Source organism: Carassius auratus, chromosome 12 (assembly GCF_003368295.1).
Source record: "Carassius auratus strain Wakin chromosome 12, ASM336829v1, whole genome shotgun sequence".
In the NCBI taxonomy this organism is placed as follows: domain Eukaryota; kingdom Metazoa; phylum Chordata; class Actinopteri; order Cypriniformes; family Cyprinidae; genus Carassius; species Carassius auratus.
In genome coordinates, this window is record NC_039254.1 from 11,003,033 (window position 1) to 11,030,612 (window position 27,580).

The following is a 27,580-nucleotide window of genomic DNA, read 5'->3' on the forward strand; positions in this document are numbered from 1 at the left end:
GCGAACTACGGCTCTGTATATTAAGTGTCGCTCCATTTGAAAGCAGGTGATGGATATTTAGGACTAATCACAGAACTAGCTTTACTAAAAGGACAAGCATGACAGTCGCATACAATTAATCATGCAGCCCTACCTATTACTGATATCAACCCAAAATGGGTCAATTCAAGCCAGCTTTCTATCTTTGTTTTGTTCTCGGGGCAGAAAAAAGGGAGAGAAGTTTGCAGATTGCTAGAACAGTTTTGTTGGGAAAGGTGAAGAGAAACACAAAAGTGCTGAGTTGTGTTTAAAATATAAAGTAAAAGAGACAGAAAAAAAAACGAATAGGTCCAATGAGGTGCTTGGTACTGTGTATATGCCTAGATAATTTGACACGATAATGGAGGCCGGACACATCTGCTTCTGTGCAAAGACTGGCCTCACAGCCAGAGGACAACATCTGGCATGGAACCAGTACAGAGACATCACTCGCTTGTGAGGGAGCTCTGGAGATGACGAGGCTGCAGGCTATCACCAATTAGGCTGCCCTCTTCTTCACACACACACACACACACTCTTCCTGTAATTTTGGTGCTTGTCTCGTCTCAGCATCCCCTGTTTCTGTTACACCATTGTCAAGCCTGAGATCACAATAGAGAGAGTGAGACGGTGGAAAACAAGATGAAGACAGGAACACAAGTACGACATGCATACTAATCAGCGCAGTGATGTACACTCACCTTCTTAGTAAAAGAGAGTGTGTGAGACACAATATAGCCATTAGAAAAGGTACCGTAGTCATGTTGCTTGAGTATTGTGTCTCAACTCTTGCAAAAAATTGATTTACCCAACAAGCTCCACCTTACAGCAGTTTGTCATTGTAACTTCAATCAGTTTCTGAATGCATAATGTTAGCTTTTTTTTCTCATAGCTTCTCACCCATTTTCTCCAACATGCATTTCTACTACTTCTATTCTATATCTTGCCCAGTGTTGTTCTCCATAGGATGTGCAAATCTCAGGATGTATCCATGTAGGTTATGCTATAAATTACCTGCCATTTTAAAAGATAAACCTTGCAGAAAGCACAAACTGTGTTAATAGCTAAGCAGTAAAATGTATTGCATGAATAGACAAAATTCACTTTTCTAATCATAGTAATTGTATTAGTATTATTTATTTTTCTTGTAAATGTAGACTTCTTACATTTATATTAGTAGGAAGCATTAGTTAATTTGTAAGAATAGTTTTACTTGCACTGATTTGTACAGATGTATTTTTAAAACATTACATCTATATATATTTTTTTAAATGTTCCTGGTCTTATTGGGCAACATTTACTGCATGTTATTCAAAAGGTTAAAAAAAACCCCTGTAATCTTACATTAAAAAAAAAAAAAAAGCCAATAGTCAAACAGATGTTAAGGTTTTGTTTGAGTATGGTTTTAATTACTGATAATTACAGACTTGCTAAAATCATAAGCACAACAATGCTATGTCAGTTCACATTAATAGAATAAAAGTAAATGGTAAAGAAGCTGCAACATTACATAATCTCCAAGTTCCACAATCAAATTTCCAACTTGCATCTGTCTTTGGCTTTTTCAGGTATTTAACTTTTCACTATCCAATCAGTTATCAAATGATAAAATCAAGTCCCACCCAACATTACAGAAGTTAGATCTTAACAGTGAGGAATCACAAGTCATGTCGACTTTAACAATCTGTAGGATGCACCACAAAGTAGGTGCCCACCTACTCGGAGCTGGAGCTCCCACTGTGGCCTTTAACCCTAAACCCCAATCTTTAGCCCTCCCCACCGAGACCTGCTCCAGAGAAGAGGCAGCCTCAAAACAATGACAGCTTGACAAACGAGCCCCCCTCTCATCTCCAGAGCAGTAGTCTCACACCAGGGGAGAGGATAATGAAAAGAGAGGTATGGCCAGTGGTTCAGAAAGACCCTCATTGCCTCCTCAAACAGCACTATGCTGTCACACAGCGGGGGAGCGCAGCAGTATGGCATCTGCACCGCTCGACAGCCCACACATCACATCCAATCTGGACAAGATGGAAGCGACGCTCTCTGTGCCTTGCAGAGGTCTGCCGAGGTTTCAAATGAAGAAACATGCTAGGAAAACAGCATGGAGATGGAACAGAGGGAGGACGGGAAACGACAGAATTGAGGGAGTGAGCAACAGAGCTCAGCAAGAAAAGGATGTTTCTTCAGCTATAGGCACTTCTGGAACCTGTGCACTTCAAATAATTCTCTTCGGGTAGTTTAATCTTCTAACAATTCCCAACAGTGCAGGACAGCTGTGTAATGGAAATGTTGTCCATTTTCTGAAACGTCCTGAATATTTCCATCATAATGCCACTTTTTAACAACATATCAAATCATTTAGTGTGTTTAACAACATTATAATAGAAAGTAAATAGTAAACATTTTTAGACTTGTTTAATTTTACACCATACTATAAATCCACAAAACATATAATCAAAATATAAATATACACCATAAAAATTTTGTTCACAATGGATCTATTTACCATTTTTATATTTTATTTTTCATATTTTACATAAATGGCATTTCTTTTTATGAAAATGATGCTAGTCACAACTGGAAAGTCAAAAATTGTGTAAGAATAATGATGTAAACAATTTACACACAATAAACATTAGAATCACATATTTTAGGCTGAAGATCTGGACCTGGGCAGAGTGTAATATAGGAAATTTAAAACAAAGCCAAAAAAGCAGATAATAATGCTTTTAATGCTACCTTAAATTACCATTTGGATAACAACAGGTAACATCTGTTTTTGCAAATAAACTCTTCATATATACATAACTAATTTAATATGTTTACCCTCTCTCTCTCTCTCTCTCTCTCTCTCTCTCTCTCTCTATATATATATATATATATATATATATATATATATATTGTTTTGTTTATTCAATTTTTTTTTAAAGTCTGGATCTGGGTACAGTGTAAAATATATACATAAGACTTTTAAAAAGTCACATAACTAAATGATAAATGAATGGTTTTAATGTAAGCTTAATATAACAAAAATGGTAAAATCTTAGTTTTATAGTGCCCATAGCTGTAGAAAAACCCATGAAGATTTAATTTTATTTTTTTGAATGACACAGATCTCTCAATTAGAGGCCAATCTTGTCACAACAAGCACTGAGCAGTCACGAATGCTCCTCAAACTGCCGCTCTCCTGGTCTGTAATGAGAGAGACGGAACTGGAGGACCGCAGGTAGAAAGGAGTGTACATGGCTGGTCACTCTCTCCATCTGCCCCTCCATCTGCTGTTACTTCCATTTAGTGCTCTGTGGCTCCAGCTCCTCTGATATGCAGGATCAGCCCAACACATGCAAATGGAGACACTCAGTTACGCAGGGATGTATATATCTCATCCGTTTCTGTCTCGCTTTCCATCTAGCTCCCACACAATCTCACATGTAGCACATTTAGCACATAAATTAATTAATTAATAAAACTGGCCTGGTAAAACTCTAATTTAATCTAATAAATAAATAGCCTTATCAAAATTAATCATATACCAATGTTATTTTAGTATAATTGATATGCTATTAGGGTTTTAAAAATGATTATTTAATTACTATTTTGAATTAGATTTAATATTTTTGTGTTTTTTATTTTTTAAATATGTCTATATAGTTTTTGTGAAGTTTATGTTTTAGTTCTAGTTTATACATATATACATACAATATTATCACATAATATTTTCACATACTTTTCTTTCCCCAAATAATTTTTACATTGTTCAATACCATTTTAAAACAGTAAGTGTTTTACACAGTTTTCTGGACATATATAGCAGGCTCCACAATAGTTTGTAAACTTGACAGCCCCCAAAATAAGCTTATTATTTAATTTTTTTTTTGGCCTTTTTGCCAATTAATTGATAGGGATAATAGAACTGGAAATGCTGACAGCAAGGGAGAACAGTTTCAGGAAATGAGACAAGCAAGACTCAAACTTGCATCACCTGCATGGATGCTCAACGTTTCAGAGTGCATTTGTTAATCACTTCAAGGCCAAGCTCTCCACCTCTCATGCACAAACATGCAAATGGCCTAATCTGCCTACATCTGAATACACTCTCCCCAAATTGTGAAGTTCTTTGAGTTTAGCTCACTAGGTGACATCCGGAGAGTTAGCAGTCACATGATGGAGCTGAAGGCCCTCCCTGCTAGAATACTGCAGCGCACAGGAGCTATGGCTGCCACAGGGATTAGGGAAATGTATGTTCAACAATCATGATAAACAGGATGAGTTGGCTCTGAGGCATCATACATTATTCAAGTTTGCTCGTGGTGAGTTCTCGCATGCCAATGGAACCTTCACCGTAAATGCATGTTACAATTTTTCTGCACGCAACACGACACCTCATGAAGTCTAAAAGCGCGCAGCGGCCGGGGCAATGAAACATATACTGACTTGGGAATCCACATGAACGACCTGCCAAGCGTGCAATCAAGCAGGTGTGGCTGTGGGAAATAAAAGTGAAGTCTATTACGACTCGGCTGTTTGAACCCGCTTGTAGCACATCCAAATGAACGCTGTAGGGTAAAACTCTGTTTGCAGAACTATCAGGTACTGAGGGATGAGCAGAGGTTATGTGCTAAGTTTAGTCACTGTAAGAGCCCATTAGGACCCTTGGAGAAATTACAGGAAATTAGGGCAGTTGTTCTTCTGGGGCATTTGTTTTCTTTTGATGCTTTGTTCAAGTAAATCAAGCTCTGAGAGCAGCTGGACGGTTATGGATTTATGTTTATTTCACCTCTCACAGCTGGGCAGGGACAACTGTGAACGTAATGACATGCTCCAAGAAGGTTTTTTGTGTTTTTGTTTTTTTTTTTTGCTCACCCTAACTCACCCTGTGTACATGGTTTTTATTTTCAGATATATTTTTCTTTCTATCATCCTGCAATTTTGTCCAGTATACTGAATATATATAATATTATAAATATCAAATCTATCAGATTGTTATGCACAAAACTAATAATGCAATCAAAGGTAGTGTATTGTGCACTTTTTTCACTTAAAACTACTGCTATATGAACCAAAGTTTAATAACATTTGGTTTGCAAACACTTTAAACAAATAAGGTGCTATTTCACAGAAGTATTCCTTTTACATAGTAGCAGTTAAAATATTTATTGTAAATATAAACTTATAACATTATTTTAATTAAATTAAATATAAAACAAGTTATTTGTCACTGAAACGACATTAACATTTTTATAGAAAATATTTATGGTTTGTTATAGAAAAACAAGTTATGCTCAGAGTCCAGAGCCTTTATCATAGCATTATAACGCATGATCACGGGACCCATCACAGCACAGTGCGGCGCGGGACAACACTTGATGGGTGGGTAGAGACTCATGTGTGCACGATGCGGGAGAATAATTAGGGTGTGCTCACACTAGGCAATCTTAACCCCCAAAGCCTGGTTCGTTTGACTAGTGTGATCGCTCCGTTTAGCAGTCCTTGGCTCGGTTGGAAGAGGTGGACAAGAGCACGGTTCATTTATATGTAGATCAGTGAGTGTGAGCGCTCATCACACCAGAGTGCAGATTCTGGAGCCTGTCCTCCAACAAAAAACGACCATATAGGTCGTTTGTGCAAGCACCTTATTACAACCTATATTTACGTTTTAAAGTTAAAAATAATGACAGTATCGCGTTGCGTCTGTCATCATGAATTGACGTGTAACGTCATTACCAATCAAAACGCACATTTATTTAAATGCAATTTGTGGGCGTTTTACACCGATCTCACAGTATTTCCTACATATATTACTACTGTAGGTGGCTTATTCGTTCGAATGACCACACCTAACCCCACCCCTAAACCTAACCCTCACAGAAATCATGCTAAATTATGATTTATTGAGCATACTTTTTCGTGCACGTCCATTCCTGGGATCGAACCCACGATAGCATGATTACATATCAAGGTATAACGCAATAATCTACTAACTAAGCTACACGAAACGCAAACCATAGGGCAAATAAAAGAGTACAAAACATTAATATGAAAACGACCTTTTGCCTATAGGGGCGCAATTGTAGTATACGCTCTGCAGTGGCGTAGCCAGGGGAGGGGCCATGGGGGCACTGGCCCCTCCTGAAAACTGATTGGCCCCCCAGTGTGCCCCCACCCTTCTACTTGTCTGTCACTCACAAATTCAAATTATAATCTTTCAGTTTAGTAAATAACTCATGATTGCGTCGCGATGCTTCTCAAGGAGGACCAAGAATAGCAAGCTGCTGTTTTCCAACGAAAAAACCACCTATTTTAAATAGCTTATGTTTTTCGATTAGCGATTGTTGCAGTGCAAGAAGTATTTGGTACTAACGTTAACGTCTTTCGGTGTTAGACAGACCAGGTTCGATGACGATGTTATCTCCTAGAGCAGACCAAGATGCTAATCATTATATTTACTATGCTCCTCTGATGCTGAATGTAAAAGGGGTTTACTGCGTTACGATTTACTTATTTTTCAGCCAAAAGCGCCGATATAGGCAACAACGCAATTTAAAGCAAAGGTTTAAAAAAAACTATAATAGCAATTCTAATAAATTAATTATTGAATCATGTAGTCGATTAGCGACTTTTTTCACTCAAGTGAGGTGACGAAACAAATCGTGTAATGTTTATCTAACGCTCCACACTTGAGACTTTTTTTTTAAAGTCTATATGGGTGAGACACTTGCAAAAACATCGTTTTTTTTACAGGTAAATTTTGAGATTTGGGGCTGTTTGTCTTCAGTAACATTTCTTCTTTCAGACTTGTGGTGAAAAAAAGTCCAAAATACACATATAGGTCTTTATTTTTCTACACCTTTAGTCTATTTGCGTCTGTAGATTCCTAATAAATTCAGTTGGTGTTCTAAATCACCATGGTGCTCCGCTATTGCTGTCTGCACCCTGGAAAGCTCTCTCTCTAGCTCTCTCTCCCTCCCTTCACAGAAGTTATTGACAAAAGGTCATTTGATGACACCCAGAAACATTCTCAAAAAAATCATAAATAATTATTTAATGCATGATTAAATAGCAAAATAAATAACTAATAGGCCTATAAATATTTCATAACGCCAGTTAAATGTAAGAAGAGTTTAAATGTCTCCAAACCTCGAATAATGAACGCGGGAACGAGCGCGCAAGCACGCGCTTTGATTTTAGACACACTGAGGGAAATATTTAATTAAGCTATTCTAAACTGTTTTATAGGATCCACATATTTTACATGTTAAATTAAAGCTACCTTTTTGAACAAGTAGCTTTCTAAAAAAGTATGGATATATGATATTTTTAAATCAATATGCTCAAGATTAATTAGCCTTGACATAAGTTGATTTTGTTTATTCATCAATGCAAATTTACTGCAACTGCTGTTATGCAAATTGAATTGGGATGTGGATAATAAACAAAAACATATAATGAAATTATATTAAATGTATATTAGTTATATTAATTAATTAATTGTGTATTTATTTCTATGAATTATTAATGTTATTCTGCATTTATATAAATACGGCTATTATATATATATTATATAAGGCTATTATAAATCAATTATATTATTATTTGTGAGTTGTACACTATTCATACGTTAGATTATTTTATTTATTACAGTTTTTCTTTCACTTTTGTAAAGTGAAAAGTTAATACAAATTGGATTAGATTTTTTTTGTTTTTTAGAGCAGTGAATACCTGCTATTAAAATATAATAGGGTATCACTGTTTATTACTGATTTTAAAGGTTACTGAACTCTTGAAATGATTTGGATATACAGTTCAAACAACACAAGATTGGCCCCTCTGTATTAATCGTCGCCCCTCTTGTGCCCCCCAGTTGAAAAAATCCTAGAATCGCCCCTGACGCTCTGATGTGTCGTATTTCAGGGATTTGAACAAACGACCTATACAAGCGTATTGGTTGGAGGACAGGTTGGATTCTGATATGTGCTGCATGATTGTGTGAATATTTCTGAGCGGCAAAAGTGATAGATGTGTAAAGCAATATATTGTGAGAGGACGTGTGTTACCGCGTCCCATATGATTCAAAATAATAAACCCCAAAGGTAACAAAACGATTCACTCTAGAGCGCTTCTCTGCTGTCTTTATGTGCTATCGAAAACTTCCTATTTCCAACATGAAGTCATGATTACGAGCTTGTTGCATTCTTTTTTTTATAAAAAATACCAGTGGACAGTGGTTTGTGAATGTTGATGCTTAGCCTAAATAATTTGATTGGGAGCATCCCCTCCTGTGACCCATGATTTGTCTGTATGTGTATTCAGAGCCAGTGAGCAACGAACTTTCATAAAAATAAAAAACTGTGTTAATGTTCAATATAATAATTATCAGTTTTAATCAATTAATGTGTTAATGCTATAATAATGCGTTAACTTGCCCAACCCTACTAATAATATAAAAAAAAACACTTGTTTTTTGTATACCACACATTTAACAAAAAACTTTTGCATTTCAGTAATGTCAAATCTTTCACATTTTAGTTACATTTTAGACTGAAATATACAGTATATAAAATAAGCATATAATCTTTTGAAATTATCTAATATAATTATATAAAATCAAAATGAAATGTAATAAGTTTTAGTTTAATCAAACCTTGAAAAAATATTGTGTGCATTAAAAAAAAAAAACTAAAACTATATTTCTGTAACTGCAACTACTATCAAATCATAGTTATGGCAAAAATGACTTGCACATTCTGATAGATCTCAAGTTTGTCAGTTTTTCATTACCTGTGCAAAGAAATTGGGCTTCATTGTTCAGCTCTTTTAGCTTCAATTCTTTCAATATACTATTATTAGATAATTTCACCCGGTTCTTTTTATTTTCTTCAAAAATCATTTACTGCATTATTTTCTTAGTTATATTTCCCTCACCATATTTCAAACATGTTTTAAATAAAACTGTTTAATTATTGTCATTAAGCATCTTTAATGACAATAATCATCTCATCTTCTCTCATCTTCATTATCACTGACAAATATGTATGTATGTATATATATATATATATATATATATATATATATATATATATATATATATATATATATATATATATATATATATATATATATATATATATATATATATAAACTTTAACATGTACTTCCATAATTAATTTTCCTGTCTCTTTTTGTCTCTCAGTCTCTTTCTCAATGTGTCTATCCCATTACATTTCTCCATTCCACCATTGCACAAAAAGCTGTTCTCTGAGACTGGAGTCTTATAAATGTGCATCTGGAGGAAGCTGGCAACACCTATAACAGGGGACCAGACTGCACCATTCTCTTTCTGATGGGTATTTGTGGTGAACTTTGCTCGGGCGATGACAAAGCAAGTCATCTTTGATGGATTAACGGACTGAATCATTTCCATAATTCCTGCACAGAGCTTTAACAATGCGCATATAATTGATTGTATTTTCCCACAGTAGCGACTTTGCTGCAGGGTGATATCAGTGTCCAGACAACAGCAACAAGCTTAGGAGAGATGCATTTCCATTAAAGAATTAGCCACTATAGCTTCAAGCACTTCCAGAATGAATATACAGAGGTGCCTATGAGGGGTAAAAATGCATTGCTGGACTTAGAGCTCCCCCAGACTCCTGAGTGAACGCTGGCCATTTTGTTCATGTGGAAAAACAACAGAATTAAAATTCTGCTAGGAAGGGTGACAAAATCAAAAACAAAATCCATGCTTGAGTGGCTCTCTCTGAAGATGACATGGACTGAAGAGAAACACAATTACCACGGTAACAGTAACGTCAGCTCAGCTGCACTTTCTTCCTCACTGTCAAGGATGAGCTGACAAAGAGAGATATTTTTCTATGCTACGGCCGAGGCGACAAAGCGGTGAATGTCGCCCTCCCCTACGCAACATAATGGAAAAAATATCTCTGAATGAGTGCCACGTCTTTACACGTCATGAGAGAAAGAATGAGCGTACAGATCTTTCGTAGAAGCAGTGATTCTTCTAGCTAATGAGAACATACAGTATGTGGTGTTTATCCCTAAAAAGTATTTGGCTCTTTAAGCCACACTTTAAAACGTACTATATGAATGAAAAATCAAGTGGCATTTATTTGATAGAAATACGGTGCACTTCTTAAACAAAGCATTTCAATTGAACAGGATAAACTTTTAAACCAACAGATATCAGCGTTAAATTAATCACAGCATTTGTTTTGTATGACAAGCTTTCTGAAATGTTATGTTTAACTATGCAAATGAGGCATTGTCTAAATATAAACTGAATTGCAAACATAGAACAGAATTCTGAACACTGGTTGATGATATGTTAATTTTTTTCCCCTCTCATTTTGTTGACATATTAAAGGTTTTTACAGAGTAAACATCTTTTTATCACTCCATGAATCAGAAAATACAGGTGGTAAAAAAAAACTTCTCATCATGTTTACATTTTTTTTTAAAGAAAAGGTTGTTTGAATTATATCAGTTGAATCATATATGAACAAACCCCTCTGTTATAACATTATTGTATATACCGTAAGTGCTACTGAAGTAGAGATTTTAGATTTTTAGAAAACAAATATGTATTGTAATTGAAATATACCGACACAAATAGATTTTTAAAATAAACCTTTAAATGTGTATTTTGGAGGTTTTCTTTCCACTAATCAGAAAGAAAGGTTATGTAAGCAAAATCTCTAAACTGATTATGAAAACAATGGTTTTACCAATAGTTCTAGGTTTTAAGAAATAAACAATTAACTAAAAACAAAATCACTCTCATGCAATTGGTTATATCCAAAGTTAAGTGTTGCCATCATAGTTTATGTGCATATTTTCTAACGGGATAATACATTTATCTGACTTTTGAGAGCAATTTTTAGAATTCATGTACATTTTGCCGTTTCCATCCAGCGTATTTTTATGCAATATACCAAAATGCGCATTAGAATCGGTGAATGGAAACACAGCTAATGAGACTGATGTGGGTAGAACTACCCAGCACAACACAGCAAAAATAAAAGACAATCTCATCTAGGGTGACCACACATCCCATTTTTCCAGGATAGTCTCGTATTCCAGCTCTGTTTTTAGTGTTTTAACTTAGTTTGAAAAAAATCATGTTTTGTCCCGTATTTCAAAATTTCTTTACGACTGGGTGATCAGAGTGAGTAGTAGAAGTGTTCTGTCATGCGAGAACAGCTTAATCAAAGATAACTAAGCTTGACGTAGAACAAAATTACCATCCAATCACAATTCGTTATCGAATTCGTTATTTTCGTTATTTTTCATTCAAATAAATGTATGTTTAAGTTTATATAAAAATAACTATATACATGTGTGTATGTGTATTTTACACACACCGTCTCCGTGTCCCGTATTGAACCATGAGAAATCTGGTCACCATATCAAAAGTCCACCGAACCTTGACTCGACATGCAAAATACAGGTACTCACCTCTCTCGCAGGAGCGTCCCAGATAGCCCGTCCCTGAGCAGTCACACACATATCGGTTCCAGCCCTCTCTGCAGGTGCCGCTGTTCAGGCAGGGGTTGCTTAGACACTGTTTGGGAGGTTCCTTAGAGCAGGACGGCTTCACCCCGACTGCTCTCTGGGCCTCCGCTATCCGCCGGATGTCCTTGCTCTGGCCGTCCATGAACAGATCTCGCACGCAGCCCACATAGCCGTAGTTTAGGAGCGCAGTCCAGACCTCTGTAGGGAAGATCAGACCAGCACGGTCCTCTGGCAGGCCGCCCAGATAAAGTATGTCTTCCAAGTCCAGGATTTCACTCTCACCGGGAGCGTTGTAGGGAGTACGGATCGAGTTGACGGAAATGGTGCCTGTCACAAAACCACGAGAAGCAAATTTAATTTTGTTAACTTTGTGTTTAGATGCCATTTCAGCAACTTCTAAAAAGTTTGATTCAGTTTTAATGAGAAATTATATATGCAAATTGCGGACTATGCAAATGAGGCTCTGTTAAGGGTATTGAAATTATCTTTCATTCTTTCCTCTGTAAATAAAACCCCCTTTGCTTTCAAAGCACACAACGCAGACAGAAATCTCTCAGTTTCAGTCTCCTCAAAGTAAATCAGAAATGATGTTGCTGCTGTATATTCATGTTTAAGCCTGGAAGAAGATTTCAGAGCAACACTTTGTCACCATTTGTCAGAACAGCGCCTATAGCATTGATTTGTCAGTTTTGCATTTGCAGGTATGTGTCGAGTATAAAATCGTTCTGCGGATGATCAAATCAGCTTGATGTAGATGTCAATAGCAAAAATATGATTTATGAACAAGACTGGAGCTAGAAAAAAAAATAAAAAGCCTGGGACAAAACTTGGGCCTTTGGCACTCTGAGAAATCTTTAGCATAATTTCTGGTTAAGGTATGCACTTATTTAATGTATTCAAAACTAATTTAAATAATATTCAAAATAATTGTTTATTACTTCTGCTTGGTGAATATAATATAATATAATATAATATAATATAATATAATATAATATAATATAATATAATATAATATAATATAATATAATATATAATGACGTTTTATTTTATTACAAACATCTTTTTGCTGTGGGAATCTGTATAATAAAGTCCTCTGTACAGTACTATATTGGGTGTATACTAATACTGGATGTGTATAGTCGTAATTTAAATGTTACATATTGTTGGAAATGGGGCTTCACAGTCACAAATACATTATAGAGTGACTGACATTCATATATGTGCACATGCTTTCATATTTTCATCTGATTTGGGCTGTCTTGAACTCACAGTGCAAACCCTCACACAAAGACAAAGATTTAAAAAGCAGTCTCCATAGCAACAGCATACAATATGTACCAGATTCACTGGATAGTCATCACTATCAAAAGGGCATAGAACAGAATAAACTCTGAGCTCTATTCATATCTAATTTATTAGCTGTGACTGATACAGTTCTCACAAATTATTTGTGTTCCCTTTCAAGACATGTTTCAGTCTTCCCTCTTCTTTTATGGTTTATGTCTAAAATACCGCTTTTACAACAGTGGTTAATATAAAGAGCAAAAAGACAGCACTCTCAGGTGAGATGAGCCTTTCATAGTCTAATAACGTTAAAACACTTTCATGAGTTCCATAATCACCCTCATTGTTTTTTTACTGGCGACTCCAACAAACAGGCATTTATACGCAGCCGGCGATTCAGAATTTTCCTTCTCATTTTCCACCACTGTGCACTGCCATTATTCAAGCCTTGAAGGCAGTTACTAAAGAAAAGCCATTACTGGCAAGATAGGAGAGAACAGGCAGGGATTAACGCAAAGCGTTGGCCACTGCTGAATCCTGTTTATTAGTGTCCAACACTGAGTCCAAACTCAATAAAAGGCGGCTTAGAATTAAAGATGCTGCCTTTTCGGTGCCAAAACAGTGCTCCTTTAATGACAAAAATGCAGCTTCTGTTATAAAAGCAAATTAGTGTGAATGCAACCGAGGGGTCAGCTGGAGGTGGCACTGCGAGGCATGCAACATGTTAAAGGGACAGCTCATTTAACGAAGCACTAAAGCAAACGCACATCTCATGGAAGTGCCAGGCTTAGTGAAGAAAAATATATAACTGCAGACTTTTTTACCAATGTTTGGACAACAAGCAGTTTTCATAACTGTAGATGTGTTTTGATATGTTTATGTGGCTGACTTATGAGATATTTTTTTCAAGCAGTGGTGGTCATTTATGACTAGCTTACTGTATACTTCGTTGTTTCCCGAGAGTATCAGTCAGTGACCTTAATTGTTTCAGTAGATTAAGACAAGGTCTGTTAACTGATTATTGAACACTGATTGTGATGTTACAATTTTCCGCCTCGGATTAATTATTTACATTACTTATCCATTATCGACTTTACTTACAGTACTATTTACCTTTTTTCTAGTTTGAGGAAATCGTCTCAAAGATTTGTTGCTGATATATCAGGCCATTCTCATCTCAAGGCGTCATATACTGACACTTTTGACATTTCGTCAACATCCTACGCACATGACACCCTCTAGCGTCAATATTAGAACCCTAACCCTAACCCTAACCCTAAACCTAATCCATAATCTGCGTCTATTATTGACGCTAGAGGGTGCCATGTGCGTAGGATGTTGACAAAATGTCAAAAGTGTCAGTATATGACGTCTTGGGATGAGAATGCGTTAGATATATGTGTAAAATCAATTAAATGAGTGTGCAGTTACAGTTTTTACAGAAGAGCAGAACATTCTGTCATTTACTCGCTTTTCTGTAATCCAAACCTGTATGACTTTCTTTGCTTTCTGGGTAACACACACTCAGAAAGAGACATTGGGTATCCATGTTTTATTGGGACATTCCATAGGCTTACATTTAAGCTTTACAAACATTACTTTCTATTCTCTTACCCTAACCCTACCCATCACAGAAAACTTTCTTCTATATTAGATTTTCCAAAAAGATCATTCTGTATGGTTTATAAGCTTGTTCCTTATGGGAACCAAAGAATGTCCCCACAAGGTCAAAATTTACTAGTATTACTATCCCTGTGTACATTTGGTTCCTATAACATAGGGAATACCGGGATCACACACACAATACAGAGCTGTTTGTTTTGAACCCCACTGCCTTTCATTATATGGACAAAAACTGTTCTTCACAATACCTTATTTTATGTAACACACATCAAAGAAAGTCATTCAGGTTTGAAACAAGAGTTAATTATGGCAGATTTTTCATTTTTTGGTGACTCGCGACGTTAAGTCAATCTGCAAATACTAACTTGGATTTTAAATGCCTCTAAAATCGAAACAAATATTGGCCAAAAATGTATGGATTTTCATTATAATTTGTTTGTGAATAGATCACAGGAAAAAAACAGCAGGACCATTAGTGAGTATAGTGGACATTTATATTAGTGCCAAGCTCCAGTAAAGGATGTATTTGTTCTCAGATCTGTGATTTATTTTCATCATTAATGGCTATTGTGGGATTTGAATGAATAGCTGCAGTATCGTTCTGCTGTGCTTTCCAGTCTGTGATGTAGAGCTCTGGGACAGAACTCAGATCTGCGTCACATACCTCGAGAGGGAGAAAAATTCACTTTGAGATTAAATGTGATTGCATAGACTGATTACGGCCTTCTGTATCTGACTCATTATTCACAGGCACACCCAAAGAACAGGGAGAAACACTAAACGGCCAGATATGGTGGCACAGTAAATTATAATTATGCTCTGTGCAACTTGTTCCCTGCCAAGCATTTGAACGAATATGCTGAAATAGTGCTTTCCGTTCTATTCTGCTTGATACATCACTGCAGAGATGCCACTTGTAACATTATAACAATGTTAGTAAATAAGAATTTCATTTTCCTCTAAGCCTGTAATACGTCTTTGTGGATTTGATGAGGCATAGCGGCACTTTCTCCTCTTGCACTCTCACACCCGCACACACACACATACACACACATTATCTTGTCCTGTGTTGCGCACTTGGCGACTGTACCCCTAAACAGCAGCCAAGCATCTCCCCCGGGTCATCAGTAATGAGCATTCTCCATCATCTCGACTTCCATTCACTCTGCTCAGTGATTACACAGCACGGCCTAATGCCGGGCCGGTTTTACTTTATGTACACACGCACCAGTGGGGTAGAGTGGATTTCTGAAAAAGAAGGCTAAGTCTCTTTCATGTTTCATTTTCCAGTTCATTTGATGTTGCATGGTTGCAGCTTGAAGTGTGAATGGAATTCACTTTATTGTACACCATCAACAAACAATCAATATTATATTATTTTTATATGCATTATATTAACATACTATATTTATAAATAGTAATAATGCAGAATACTAACAAAGAAAAAAAACTTTGAACTGGTCTAGGATGAGTTCTAAGATAATTTCAACTGTTTGCTATTTCTTTACTTATGTTTAAACATTCAAGAGTGAGATATCACTTTTCAATTTTTCTTCATTAAAGTTGTAATAATAATAATAAAATAAATGTAAATATTTTAGTATACAATAAATAAATAAATAAATAAATAAATAAATAAATAAATAAATAAATAAATAAATAAATAAATAAATAAATAAATAAATTGCTATATGGAAACTAAACCACCATTTAAAAGTTGACATGGAATTGTAATTTTTTTTTCACATTTTTACTGAATTTACTGCATTTTAATTTTGATTAAGCCTTCACATGAGATTTCTTTCAAAACATTAAGAAAAATCAATATCTTAAATCAATCACTTAATAGTGCTGTCAAACAATTAATCGCGATTTTATCGCATCCAAAATATATATATTTTTTTTACAGAATTTGTGTGTTTACTGTTTATTTATTATGTATATATAAATACACACACACACACACACACACACACATGTATACATATATATATACGTAAAAAATATACACAATACACACACATATTATGTAAACAAGATTAATCAATCAATTGACAGCACTGATACTTAAGTTATGAGTATACTAAGTAATACTAAGTTATAAACTACAAACTTTTTAATTGTAGTGTATAAATGAACATAGTTGAAAATTGTCTCTTCATTTAGTTTTGACACACTGATTCTATTTGAATTCAGATAAAGATATTATTATTTGTCAATGCAACATATACAAATAGAAATAATGATTTAAACATTTTTAAACTTTATTTTTTATCATTCCTTCAAAAGGAATCACTGCAGTAGTATAGTATTAAAAGCATACATCATGTGGCTTGTTACTGGTAACTGATGTTTGGTTATTATTATTAATAGTCACCTTCTTTTTGGACCATTAGTCAACAAATTCTCTGTAAACACCGCAGGTCTCATGTCGGTCACAGAAACGGAAGTACCGCTTTCATTTAACTGAGCTAAATGGTCACTAAAATTTCACTCATAGATCACTTCCAGTTCATTTCAATTCAGAAATGACCGAAAGTGGTGAGATCTGAGTGGGTGTGTTTACTTTGTACTTAGCCTGTCCATTTCCACCAGACTGACCCACTCATTCAGGCCAATTTGTGGCCTGGCTGCCTGTCACTTTAGAAAAATAAGTGGTTCATATACTCCCAACCTCATATAGCAGAAAACTTCTTTATTGTCTCATCCTACTTTTTTTTGCAGAGGCACAAAAACGCCCCTGACGCATATCTATATGTCTACATATGTCCATTCTCATTAATAGATGCATTTGCAGATGCACAACCATACATGTTTGCATACACGCACGCAAAAACACCAGCATGCCCACACACGCACGCACCCTGCACCAGGATGGCTGCCCATATAAGATCAAACGAGTGGCGTAGGCAGGGAATTCGCGCAGGCGGGAGAGTGACACAGCTCATTCTGCAGGCCTGACATGCAAGGTCCCATCTGTCAATGGCGTTTCAGAGTTCCATGAAATGCTACTTAGAGAAAAGGTTTATTCTCGCTTTATACAGCCAGTGGATTGTGCAGCAATAAAGCATAGAGAATAACATCAAACCAAGCCATGTGGATAAAAATGATGATTTGATGAAAAATAAGATTTAAAACCGTGAAAAAAAAAAAAAAAAAAAAAAAAAACCTGCGCTCCTAACAAAACCATATCCAATCCCAATTGAATAGTGGCATGAAACAAAAATACCACTCCTGCTTTAGAAATCTGATTTCATAAGTGCTCCAAAAGCTATTTAATTTTCTCCTAATAACTTTCACAGTTTAATCTCACAGTGTATGTCAAAACTAATACAGGTGACTGGCGTTTCTATATCTGGAAATGGAAAAGAATAGATATTCGCAATAACAGCGGATCAATAGAGCCTTTTCCCACTTTTTCCTTTGACTCCAGGCAAACGGCATCGACGTGTGAGGAAAAGGGGAATAGCGGGAGCATTAGGGATGAACGTCTTTACTTGGTAGAGCTGTGCACTAACTCACTCTCTCCTTTGGGAAACCAAATCTGGTTTCCATAGCAACTCCGCCAGAGAAGACAGAGCAAGAAAGGAGGGGGAAGACAGGAAGGACTGCAGGTCCTGTTCATATTCAAATGCCTGCTTGACAGTGCGCTCCGGAAGGCACGGATACGACTGTGTTCAAGCGAGCGTGAGAGAACACTGCTGTCTCGGCTATGTCAATATTTTCGTAAACCTTGAATGCCAGCTTACGTCTAACCATACACTGAATACATCAAAAATACATTAGCAGAACAGAACCAAATTCTACCTGATCTCCCATCTCTCTGGAAGTCCACGTGGTACCATTCCCCGTCATTGACTTTTTTGTTGACGGCACGGGTTTTGGTGGTGCCCGACCCCATGTCCAGCAGAAGGTACAGGTGGCCGTCCAGCATCTCAATGGCAAAGAAATCCACCTTCAGGGTTTTGGGGCTCTTTGGGTCTTTCTGCTGCTGCGGTTTGGGTTTTCCGTGGCTGAAGAGGAGAAGTCCGTTGGGCTCAGTGGTGCGGAAGTCGAAGGAGATGGAACCGGCTTTTTTGGCGGACCACTTGTCAAGGGTAATGAATGACTCTGGTGTCTCGAAGGTGACAGGATCTAGGGTAGCCACGTTCTCACATTTGAAGGCCACCACGCCGCTCACCTTCATTTTAGGGTCGCCTAGCTTGGCCAGTCGAGACAGCTCGAGCCTTACATCGTTGTTCTTGTACACAACCTTTATGTGAAAAGAGAAAATATCTAGTGAGTTCACAAAAAAATACATTCACAATTTATACCACATTTATGTTACTGGACAAGGTTGGACAAGGGGTTGAAATCATATTAATAGTGTTAAACTCTGTTCCGATATTATTTCAACCAAGAAGACCTGAATCAGTAAAGTGTACAAGATGTCCAGTAACCCTACAGTAACGACTCTGATTGGAGCTGCTACTAAATATAATTTGTTAGTATTATTTTAATAAATTAATTTTTACATGTAATATGTGCATTTGTATAGAGGACCAAACCTGCAGAAAATTAAATAAATGTAATAATAGGAAAAAAAAATGATCTGATCAAATAAATTTAATTTATTTGTAATAACTTTAATCCTGAATTTATTATCACCTCTTTATTTATTATTATCTATATTTATTACTTATATTATTAATTATTGTCTTTTTTATTATTTTTATTTATTTACTTTTTTATTATTTTATATTTATTTTTTATGCACTAGATTATTTTTATATTTATTTTTTATTAAAATAAAATAAAATAAAATAAAATAAAGATCCACATTCTATCTACATGTACTCATCTATGTTTTGAAGAATTCCATTCTCCACTTTTTCATTGTCATTAAATCCTTAAAATATTAAATAATCAATATTTTGACTACATGTGAAATCCTCTTTTTGACTACTACATTAACCACAAACAGGTTCAATGACACTAAAAGTTTTTTTTTGAGACGTAACTGATAATGATGCAACAAACTTCATGTCTTTGCCTTTTTCTGGTACATTTTTGACAGAAACAAATAACTATCAGTCTCCTCTGGCATCCGTGCAGTAATTAAAACTGATAATATTGCCGCATAAACAAAAATACATCATTCTACATTTTAAATAAATAAATTGTCACTTCAGTCGTTACGCTCATTAATCAATACATTTGTATGGAGAATACATCTCAAATGTGTCATTTTTGTGAAGCTTTTGTCAAAGAAACTTTGACATTCAAACTGGTGTCTTGAAATGAAAAGTACATATCCTTAGACTATATTTATCTTGTGCTATAGTGGGTATGTAATCATTCACGCTTCCCGGTGTCGTTTTACTATTCAATCTGAATGGAATCAAATAGCAGAGCATTTTTCTGCCCTCTTAAAATGTGGGGCACTATTCTTTCCCTCTCTCCTTCACAAGGCCAGAAACCTGTGATATAAACCCGAGCACCAGACTGTGAAGTGTTCACGATAACCCTCTTTTAATTCAGTTTCGATTTCATTTGAGCCCTTGCCAGGAAAGAAGATAATGGTATGCGGATGCAATAAAAAGCTTATTGATGATGCTTCAGAAATGCCAATCACAGGCCGGCACAAGAGCCTTACCAGCCATTAACGGGCCACAGGAGTGAACCCCTCCTCCTTTTTTCTCACACGGGGGAAAAACACAAGCGATCTGTGATAAAACACTGCACAACATGGCCGCCGGAGAAGAGCGCATTACAGATGAGAGTTTAGGGGCAGGGACAGCAGGTGGAGGACGACGCATCTGTCTGTGCCACCTGATCTGAACGATCAGGAGCCAGGAAAGCACTGACCAAATGCCCCTGAGAAGAGGGGCGCATTAAAACAAATGCACTAATGATGAATGGGCTTCTTGTGCACCCTGCTCTAAACGCCTGAATAAATCAACCTCGGCATAAATAACTACTCGTGTACGGTAACAAACACACATCTAGAGGTCCTCTATGTACCTCACACACACTCATAATGCTTGAAAATATTAAACATGACCTTTGCAAATGTTAAAATGGTAAAAGGTCCCTTGTACCACCTATGCACAGTCGTCCTTTTAAAGCCTGTGAATGATAAAAGAAGAGAATCTATTCAGAATCCTCTTAGTATGAATTCTTGTTCATGAGTTCAAAGCACTGGAGTGTTTGTTAACACAGGTCAATGACCTCAGGCCTCCCTCTAATCTGTGGAAATGATAGTGCCTTAGCGCAGACAAGAGACACCAAACGCCTACACGCGGCAGCAGACCACAGCATACACAAGTCTGCACTTTCATGTTTTGACACTGATTGATTGCTTGTGGATTGGTTTTGAAATGAAAGCTGGAGGCTGGGAAGGGAAACAAATGGTGAGTCTGCACTGCTCCAATGCCTCCAAAATCTGACAAAATGACACATTTTGTCATGTTTGTGCCTCTTGTAAGAATTTGTAAGCATTTAAAGTGTTACATTTGCATTAAGAAAGGCACTAGTATCATCACTGTCTATTTGATGCATTAGATGCCTCTGTCTAAAACCAGGATTTACATTTAAACTAGGTTCCACAAATTGTTTTTTAAGAATGTTCTAACAGAGCTGCAAACAGCTAAGAAAATAGATGCTAAATGCAAATAAAAAATTAATCAAATATTGTTACAAACCACAGACTTATAAGTGCATTATTGCCACCTATCTCTCAAATGGACCATTGACACTCGATCTACAATCTCAATTGGGAGTGTCAATGGTCCTTTTGAGAGATAGGTGGTGGTAATGCACTTACTGTATACATCTGTGATCTGCTGTAAAGCAAGAAGAAGAAGACGTGTCACATGCCGGCTGTTGAGAATCTTAGTTTGGGTGAACTATCCCTTTAATCTATAGAAACCATCAGAAAAAACTATGCAATTTTATTAGATTCCTTTTTTTTATGACATGTGTGCAATAAACAATTTGGATTCTGTGTTGGGTCAGATGGTGACCAATGAAAAAACTACTTCTGAGGAAAAGCCAGTTGAGATCCACTGACCTACTTTTGTGTAAGATTGGACATGATAAATAGACTAACAAGGTAAATGCCAGTGAGCATCCCTCACTAATTGTGGGTCTAAAGGTTAATGAATGAATCACCAAGAGCTACAGCACCTTAAGTTCAACCAAGTAAAAGGCATTGTTTCCCTGTTTCATAAATCAATCACAATCAGCTTGATTTAACTGCTTTCCACAAGCATACCGAAGTGAGCTAAAGATGAATTTATCTATATATAAAACAAAAATGGCTGGTGTTTAATGTCTGTTCATAACATCAAAAGCATTTCCGACTTCCTGGCAGTCAGAAAAGCTCTTTACTTCACCAGCTGGTGTATCAGAGGACATCCCATTCCACAGGGATGCTAGTCTAACATGGAGAATGGAAGCTGATGGATGAGACAACATGTTCTCTACAGTTTTCCTCTGAGGAGTATTAGGATCACAGATAGCTCATGTCAAGAGCATGTGAGGTAGTGGACCAGTGATCTGTCACGCAGACCTATCAAATATTGCTGGAAACTGAGTGATCTGAATGTATTTCATTAAATGTATTATTTACTTATTTATCCTATTTGTCACACGCTTGTTTATTTGTTAGTTCTGTCACTGTTGACGATCTGTGACCCATTTTCAAATTAACAGTCTTTAGATGTGAGGAAACCTCATCAGCAATGTTAATTAAAGAATGCATTTCAACTCTGCCGTTGTGTTTCGGCTCCTGAGTCCGTGGCGACTGATAAATAATTCCCTCAGTTGTTGGTGTACGAGACATGTTACAAGTTTATACAGCGCAGAGAGAGAGAGAGCAGTGCAACCATAACGGCAGGATCAGGAAAGGTTCTCAAGCCGAGATTAGAATTTGTAAGGGCCGAAATGCAATGACGATATATGTCGGCACACTAGAATTTATAAAGCTAAATATGCAAAGCTATATTTGTAACAGACATTACTACATATATCAAGTAATGTTTCTTATTATTACCAATAGTGAAACAGTTGCTATGCTTTAAATTTTTGTGATACTTTTTTTTTTAAGGATTCCTAAATGAAAAGAAACTTCGAAAGAACAGCACTGATTTGAAACAAATATTTTTGTAATGTTATATAGCCCTTTCTCTATAAAAAAAATGAAAGTGTGTGTGTGTGTGTGTGTGTGTGACATATCAGGACACAATTCTGTATAATGACATGGGTATGACACAGGTACTACAAGTAGAGGGTGACTTATGAGCACATAACCTATGTCCCCATTTTTCAAAACGCTTATAAATCATACCGAATTAGTTTTTTTTTTTTTTTGAGAAAGTAAAAATGCACAAAGTTTCCTGTGAGGGTTAGGGTTAGGTGTATGGTTGGTGTAGGGCCATAGAATATACAGTTTGTACAGTATAAAAACCATTACACCTATGGGATGTCCCCACTTTTCACAAAAAAGTATATATATATATATATATATATATATATATATATATATATATATATATATATATATATATATATAGCAGGTAAAATAAGTATTGAACACATTATACATTTTTCTCGGTAAATATATTTCTAAAGGTGCTGTTGATATGAAATTTTCTCCATATGTCAGAAACAAATCCAAGCAATCCATACATACAAAGAAAGCAATACAAATAAGTTCAGAAATTAAGTTCTGTGTAATAAAGAAATACATTATAAGAAGAGTTTTCCAAGAAACAAGAATCACTTGTGGAAAGCTTCAGAAAGACATTGAATTAGCATGTATAATTGTTTTAAAGAAAATAATAAGTACAATAAGTTATGCATTCAACCACCGTGGCCTCTATACATGCTCACCACGTAAGACTCCATCACTGAATAAAATCATGTTGAAGCTCATTTAAAGTTTGCTGCACCACATTTAGACAAGCCTGTGAAATACTGGGAGAATATATTCTGGTCAGAGGAGACAAAAATTCAACTCTTTGGATGCCATAATATACGGTTTAGAGGTCAAATTCCATTGCACATCACCCCAAAAACATCACGTAGCACTGGCAAAATTCATATAATTGAAGGAAGGGTGAATGGAAAAATTTACAGATAAAATTCTTGATAAAACTTTTGTTGTCATCTTCCAGGATGATGAAGATGAAACAAGGGTAGACATTCCAGTGAGACAATGATCCGAAACACACAGCCAATGAAACTCTCATTTCTATTCAGAGAAAGAAAGTAAAGCTTTTAGAATGGCCCAGCCAATCACTTGACTTTAATCCAATAGAAAATCAAGGGAAAGAACTAACGATTAGAGTTCATAGAAAGAGGCCCATGGAACCTTCAAGATTTGAAGACTGTTTGTGTGGAAGAATGGGCCAAAAACACACTTGAGTAATTCATGTGACTAGTTTCTCCATATAGAAGGCATCTTGAAGCTGTCATTAACAATAAAGGCTTTTGTACAAAGCATTAAATACATTTCAGTAAGAATGTTCAATACTTTTCCCCTGGGTCCTTCCATTTTATTACACAGGACGTAATTTCTGAACTTATTTGCATTGTTTTCTTTGTATGTATGGATTTCTTGGGTTGTTCCCGACATCTGGTGAAAATTTCATGTTAACAGCACCTTTAGAAATATATTTACTGAGAAAAATGGTGATGTGTTCAGTACTTATTTTAACCACTTTATGGATGTATATAAATGCTCCCACATGCACGCGCACACACACACACACACACACACACACACACGCATGCATGCACGCACACACACACTCACACATTCATTACCTTTTTTTTAATTAAGACACATATATGGGCATATTAGCTTCAAGGTCGTATCTCTCTTTTTCATTCCAAAAGTAAAATAATATTTTTAGAGGATTTTTTCAATAAAAATAAACTAGTTAAATATATCTCAAATCAGTAATTTGCGAATCAATTTAGTGAATTAGCTGCAAGGTTGTATCTTTCTATGATTCAAAAAGTAATTGAATACATGTAATATAGTAGCAACAGAAGGGAATTAAATTACTAGAAGATTTCTGGATGGAATTACTTTTTTCAAGAAGCAATTTTCAGTGCACTTACCTCTTTCAGGCATCCCATAAAGTTGTTGCTAACGGGGGATCCAGGCAGATCGGCAGTGCTGGGACTACCCCCGACATAGAAAAAGTCATCGGAGCCTAGCATGGTGTAGTCCTCTTGTGTATATCCAGTGGTGGTCAGAATTCCATCCACGGATATTGTCACCTAGACAACAAAGCACAGGGAAAGGACACGCTATACTCACATATAACTTGAATACTGTTACAGGGCTTTGGTCCCCCTCGTAAGGATTTGGATGCTTGGCTTTGTTTTGTTTTAGCCTTTAATGCTTCTTATTTACAGATTTATTTTTAGCTTTTCTCTTTTTATTGATTTAAGGTGAACCCATTTTCATGTCTGTTTCAGAAATTCTTATTTATTTATTGTTTAATTTTTTTTTTTTTTTTTTTTCCTTTCTAGATTTACGTTTTTGGTATGAACTTCTAGCAAGTCTGAGCTGAGGAAGTCTGCGGCATATTAGCCCAGGCTCAATGTTAGCGGTGCCTTTAATAAAGCACAAAAAGTAAATCAGCAGACACAAAAATGGTGTTAGTAGTATGTGTGTTTCTGAGAGTTAGTATCACTTGAATCCAGTGCATGTAAGTAGTTTTAGCAGTTTTCAATGTTATTATATGAGGTGAAACAAAGAATACGGCGTGTTAAGAGGTTAGAAATGAAAGCACAGGCAATTAGAGGCACATCTCTCACAGATCTGGTTGAATGGATGCATGCTTCATTATCCCTCTCTCTCCACATGCAAACAATGTTTAGTTAGAGAGAATGATTCTTCTTACAGATTAGACTGCACAGGAATGAGTAAAGAGAGAAGGGTAGGGAGAAGGACACAAACACGACGCAGCTCATGAGACCAGTCACAGCAGAAGTGTTAGCATGCATAAGCGTGTTCACATAAAGGAAGAAAGCAAAAACTACAACAGACAAGATGACCGGCCACCCATGCCAGCCTCGAATGTACTGATGGAGCAGAGGTGTTAGTACACGGGGTGGCCAGGATGCACACCATGCTGAACAATGGGCCTCAAAGCTAGCTGGACCAATGAAAAAACTCAGAGCCAGCCAGCCGAGACCGATCGGTGAGCAAAACCTTATGCAAAAGAACCCAACGAAGGAAAAGATGCAAGATAACCTAAGAGGGAAAAAAAAGAGAAGATGGACGGGACATAAAGAGCTGAGGAAACCCAACCAATGAGAAGAAAAAGAAAAGGGGAATTTGGGCAGGGCAGGGGAAGTAAGCGTAAAGAGTACCAACCGCATTTTCCCCCTTTTTTTGTTTAGTATTGATGTCTACGGTTCAAAAAAAGGAAAATAGACACACGGCAAACCCAAACTAAGAAACAATTAGAATGATATCTACCGAACAATGTAGTTTGTTTACCATAGCGTGTCCAATGCCTGAGTGCTTTGTGGAAAAGGGGGGAGAAAGGAAATTAAAAAACTGTGAACAGAACACCGTTCCTCATTCAAAAAAGATGGTCTCTTGCCAAGGTTAGTACATCAGCGTTGCACGTTAGTAAGAGGTAACAGGTTAGTAAATGACACATTCCATGGATGAAAGGTTAGTTTCTTTCCCCAAAAGCAGGTTAGTAAACATTTAAAAAGGGCAAAAGAAGAGAAGGAAAGGAGAAGCAGACAAGATCTGCACCGTGGAGTTCCTCTGGGACGGAGCTAGTCTACTCTGTTCCAAACACTGTCTCTTCCTATTCCTGGCACTCGCTAACTTTACTGGTGACGGAACGCATCACCGAGCTTTTTATGTTTACTGCCTGTCCTATCCAACTTCGTGCCACACGTCTAGGATCTTTTCAGAGTCTTGACACTTCAAACGCTTTCTGCACTGACAGGTGACACACTCATGTAATGTAGTGTGAGGTGGCGCTATCAAATAGTGATGATAGATGCCATAGCGTCTGAGGTTGAATTTAAATATTAGTCGAGGGACATGGTGTATAAAGTACGTTCAATCGTCTCTGAAAGCTGAATTCATAGCTGCTTAATGAATACTTTAATCTCAGGAGCGTCTTTTTTACATCAGCTACATAAATGAGCGCTAGTGCTAATTTAAAATGATAAAAGCGGACCAAATTCCTAACAAATTCCTTTATTCCAAATTCCTAACAAATTCTCAACTTTCTCTTTTAGTCTTATCTTTAAGCAACTTTCAAATACATCATTTGGAAACCTGAACTATTTTAAATAGAAGTATGTCTCGATCAGGGTCGGAAATTAACAGGCCCCTGCACAGTTATTCAAGATCTATTACAATCTGTCAAGCTTAAAGTGAAATGAATAGAAAGTGTCTAATTTAATTGACGAATTGTTTGCAGAATTGAGCATAACAACCAAACCACACACTTCTGTTGAGTTTAGGAATGCAATGTCAAATCAGAGGTGTTTGGATTCGTCATCACGGAGAACGCAAGAACTATTCAATATGCAAGCTCACTGACAGAACTCTGAATCTGCATTCGCATATTCTCTCATCTTCATAAACAACAAAGTGCAGAAACTATGCAAGAGATTGAATTAGCAGTGTAGATAGCCTTAGTGATTATATTCCAGCAAAAGCTTTCTATTAATCAACATTAATAATCATTATTACAGAGCAATAATCAACAATAATGATTTTATCATGTTATTGCAGCTTCATGTTGTAATTAGTTTTAATTTATAAGCCATTACTATGCAAATGTTTGCATAATTACATGTACTGTACATGAGCAGCATTAAACAGCCATGCTTTATTAGTAACAGTCTATAGAGTTGGAACTGATTGAAGCAACTGGTTAAATTTAAGCACAGATACATTTGATTAGGTAAATATAAAAATTGCCCTTACAAAGTTAAAAAATGCCCCTGAGAATCAACTCCAGAGGGCAAATATTGTTAATTTCTGACCCTGGTATTAATTAAAATGGTTAAATACGGTTAAATCTAGTCTGTGGGTTAGTTTGAGGCGATGCTAATCGGAATCTGAATGTATCCAATCTCGACCTCTGCC

At 36.3% G+C, this 27,580-nt stretch overlaps 1 protein-coding gene across 21 annotated transcripts in view; it reads right to left on the reverse strand.

Moving 5' to 3' along the window:
* Window positions 1–27,580, reverse strand: part of nrxn1a (neurexin 1a) — a 173,878-nt gene that overhangs the window by 81,917 nt on the left and 64,381 nt on the right. For 17 of the 21 annotated variants that reach the window (XM_026276952.1, XM_026276945.1, XM_026276949.1 and 14 more), the window contains 4 exons: window positions 25,958–25,981; window positions 24,565–24,726; window positions 18,262–18,706; window positions 11,491–11,874 (listed from right to left, as the gene is read on the reverse strand). In XM_026276952.1, coding sequence (XP_026132737.1) covers window positions 11,491–11,874; window positions 18,262–18,706; window positions 24,565–24,726; window positions 25,958–25,981 — 1,015 coding nt within the window. The remainder of the gene's footprint in view (window positions 1–11,490; window positions 11,875–18,261; window positions 18,707–24,564; window positions 24,727–25,957; window positions 25,982–27,580) is intronic. The other 4 variants (XM_026276954.1, XM_026276953.1, XM_026276943.1 and 1 more) reach the window with 1 other exon arrangement.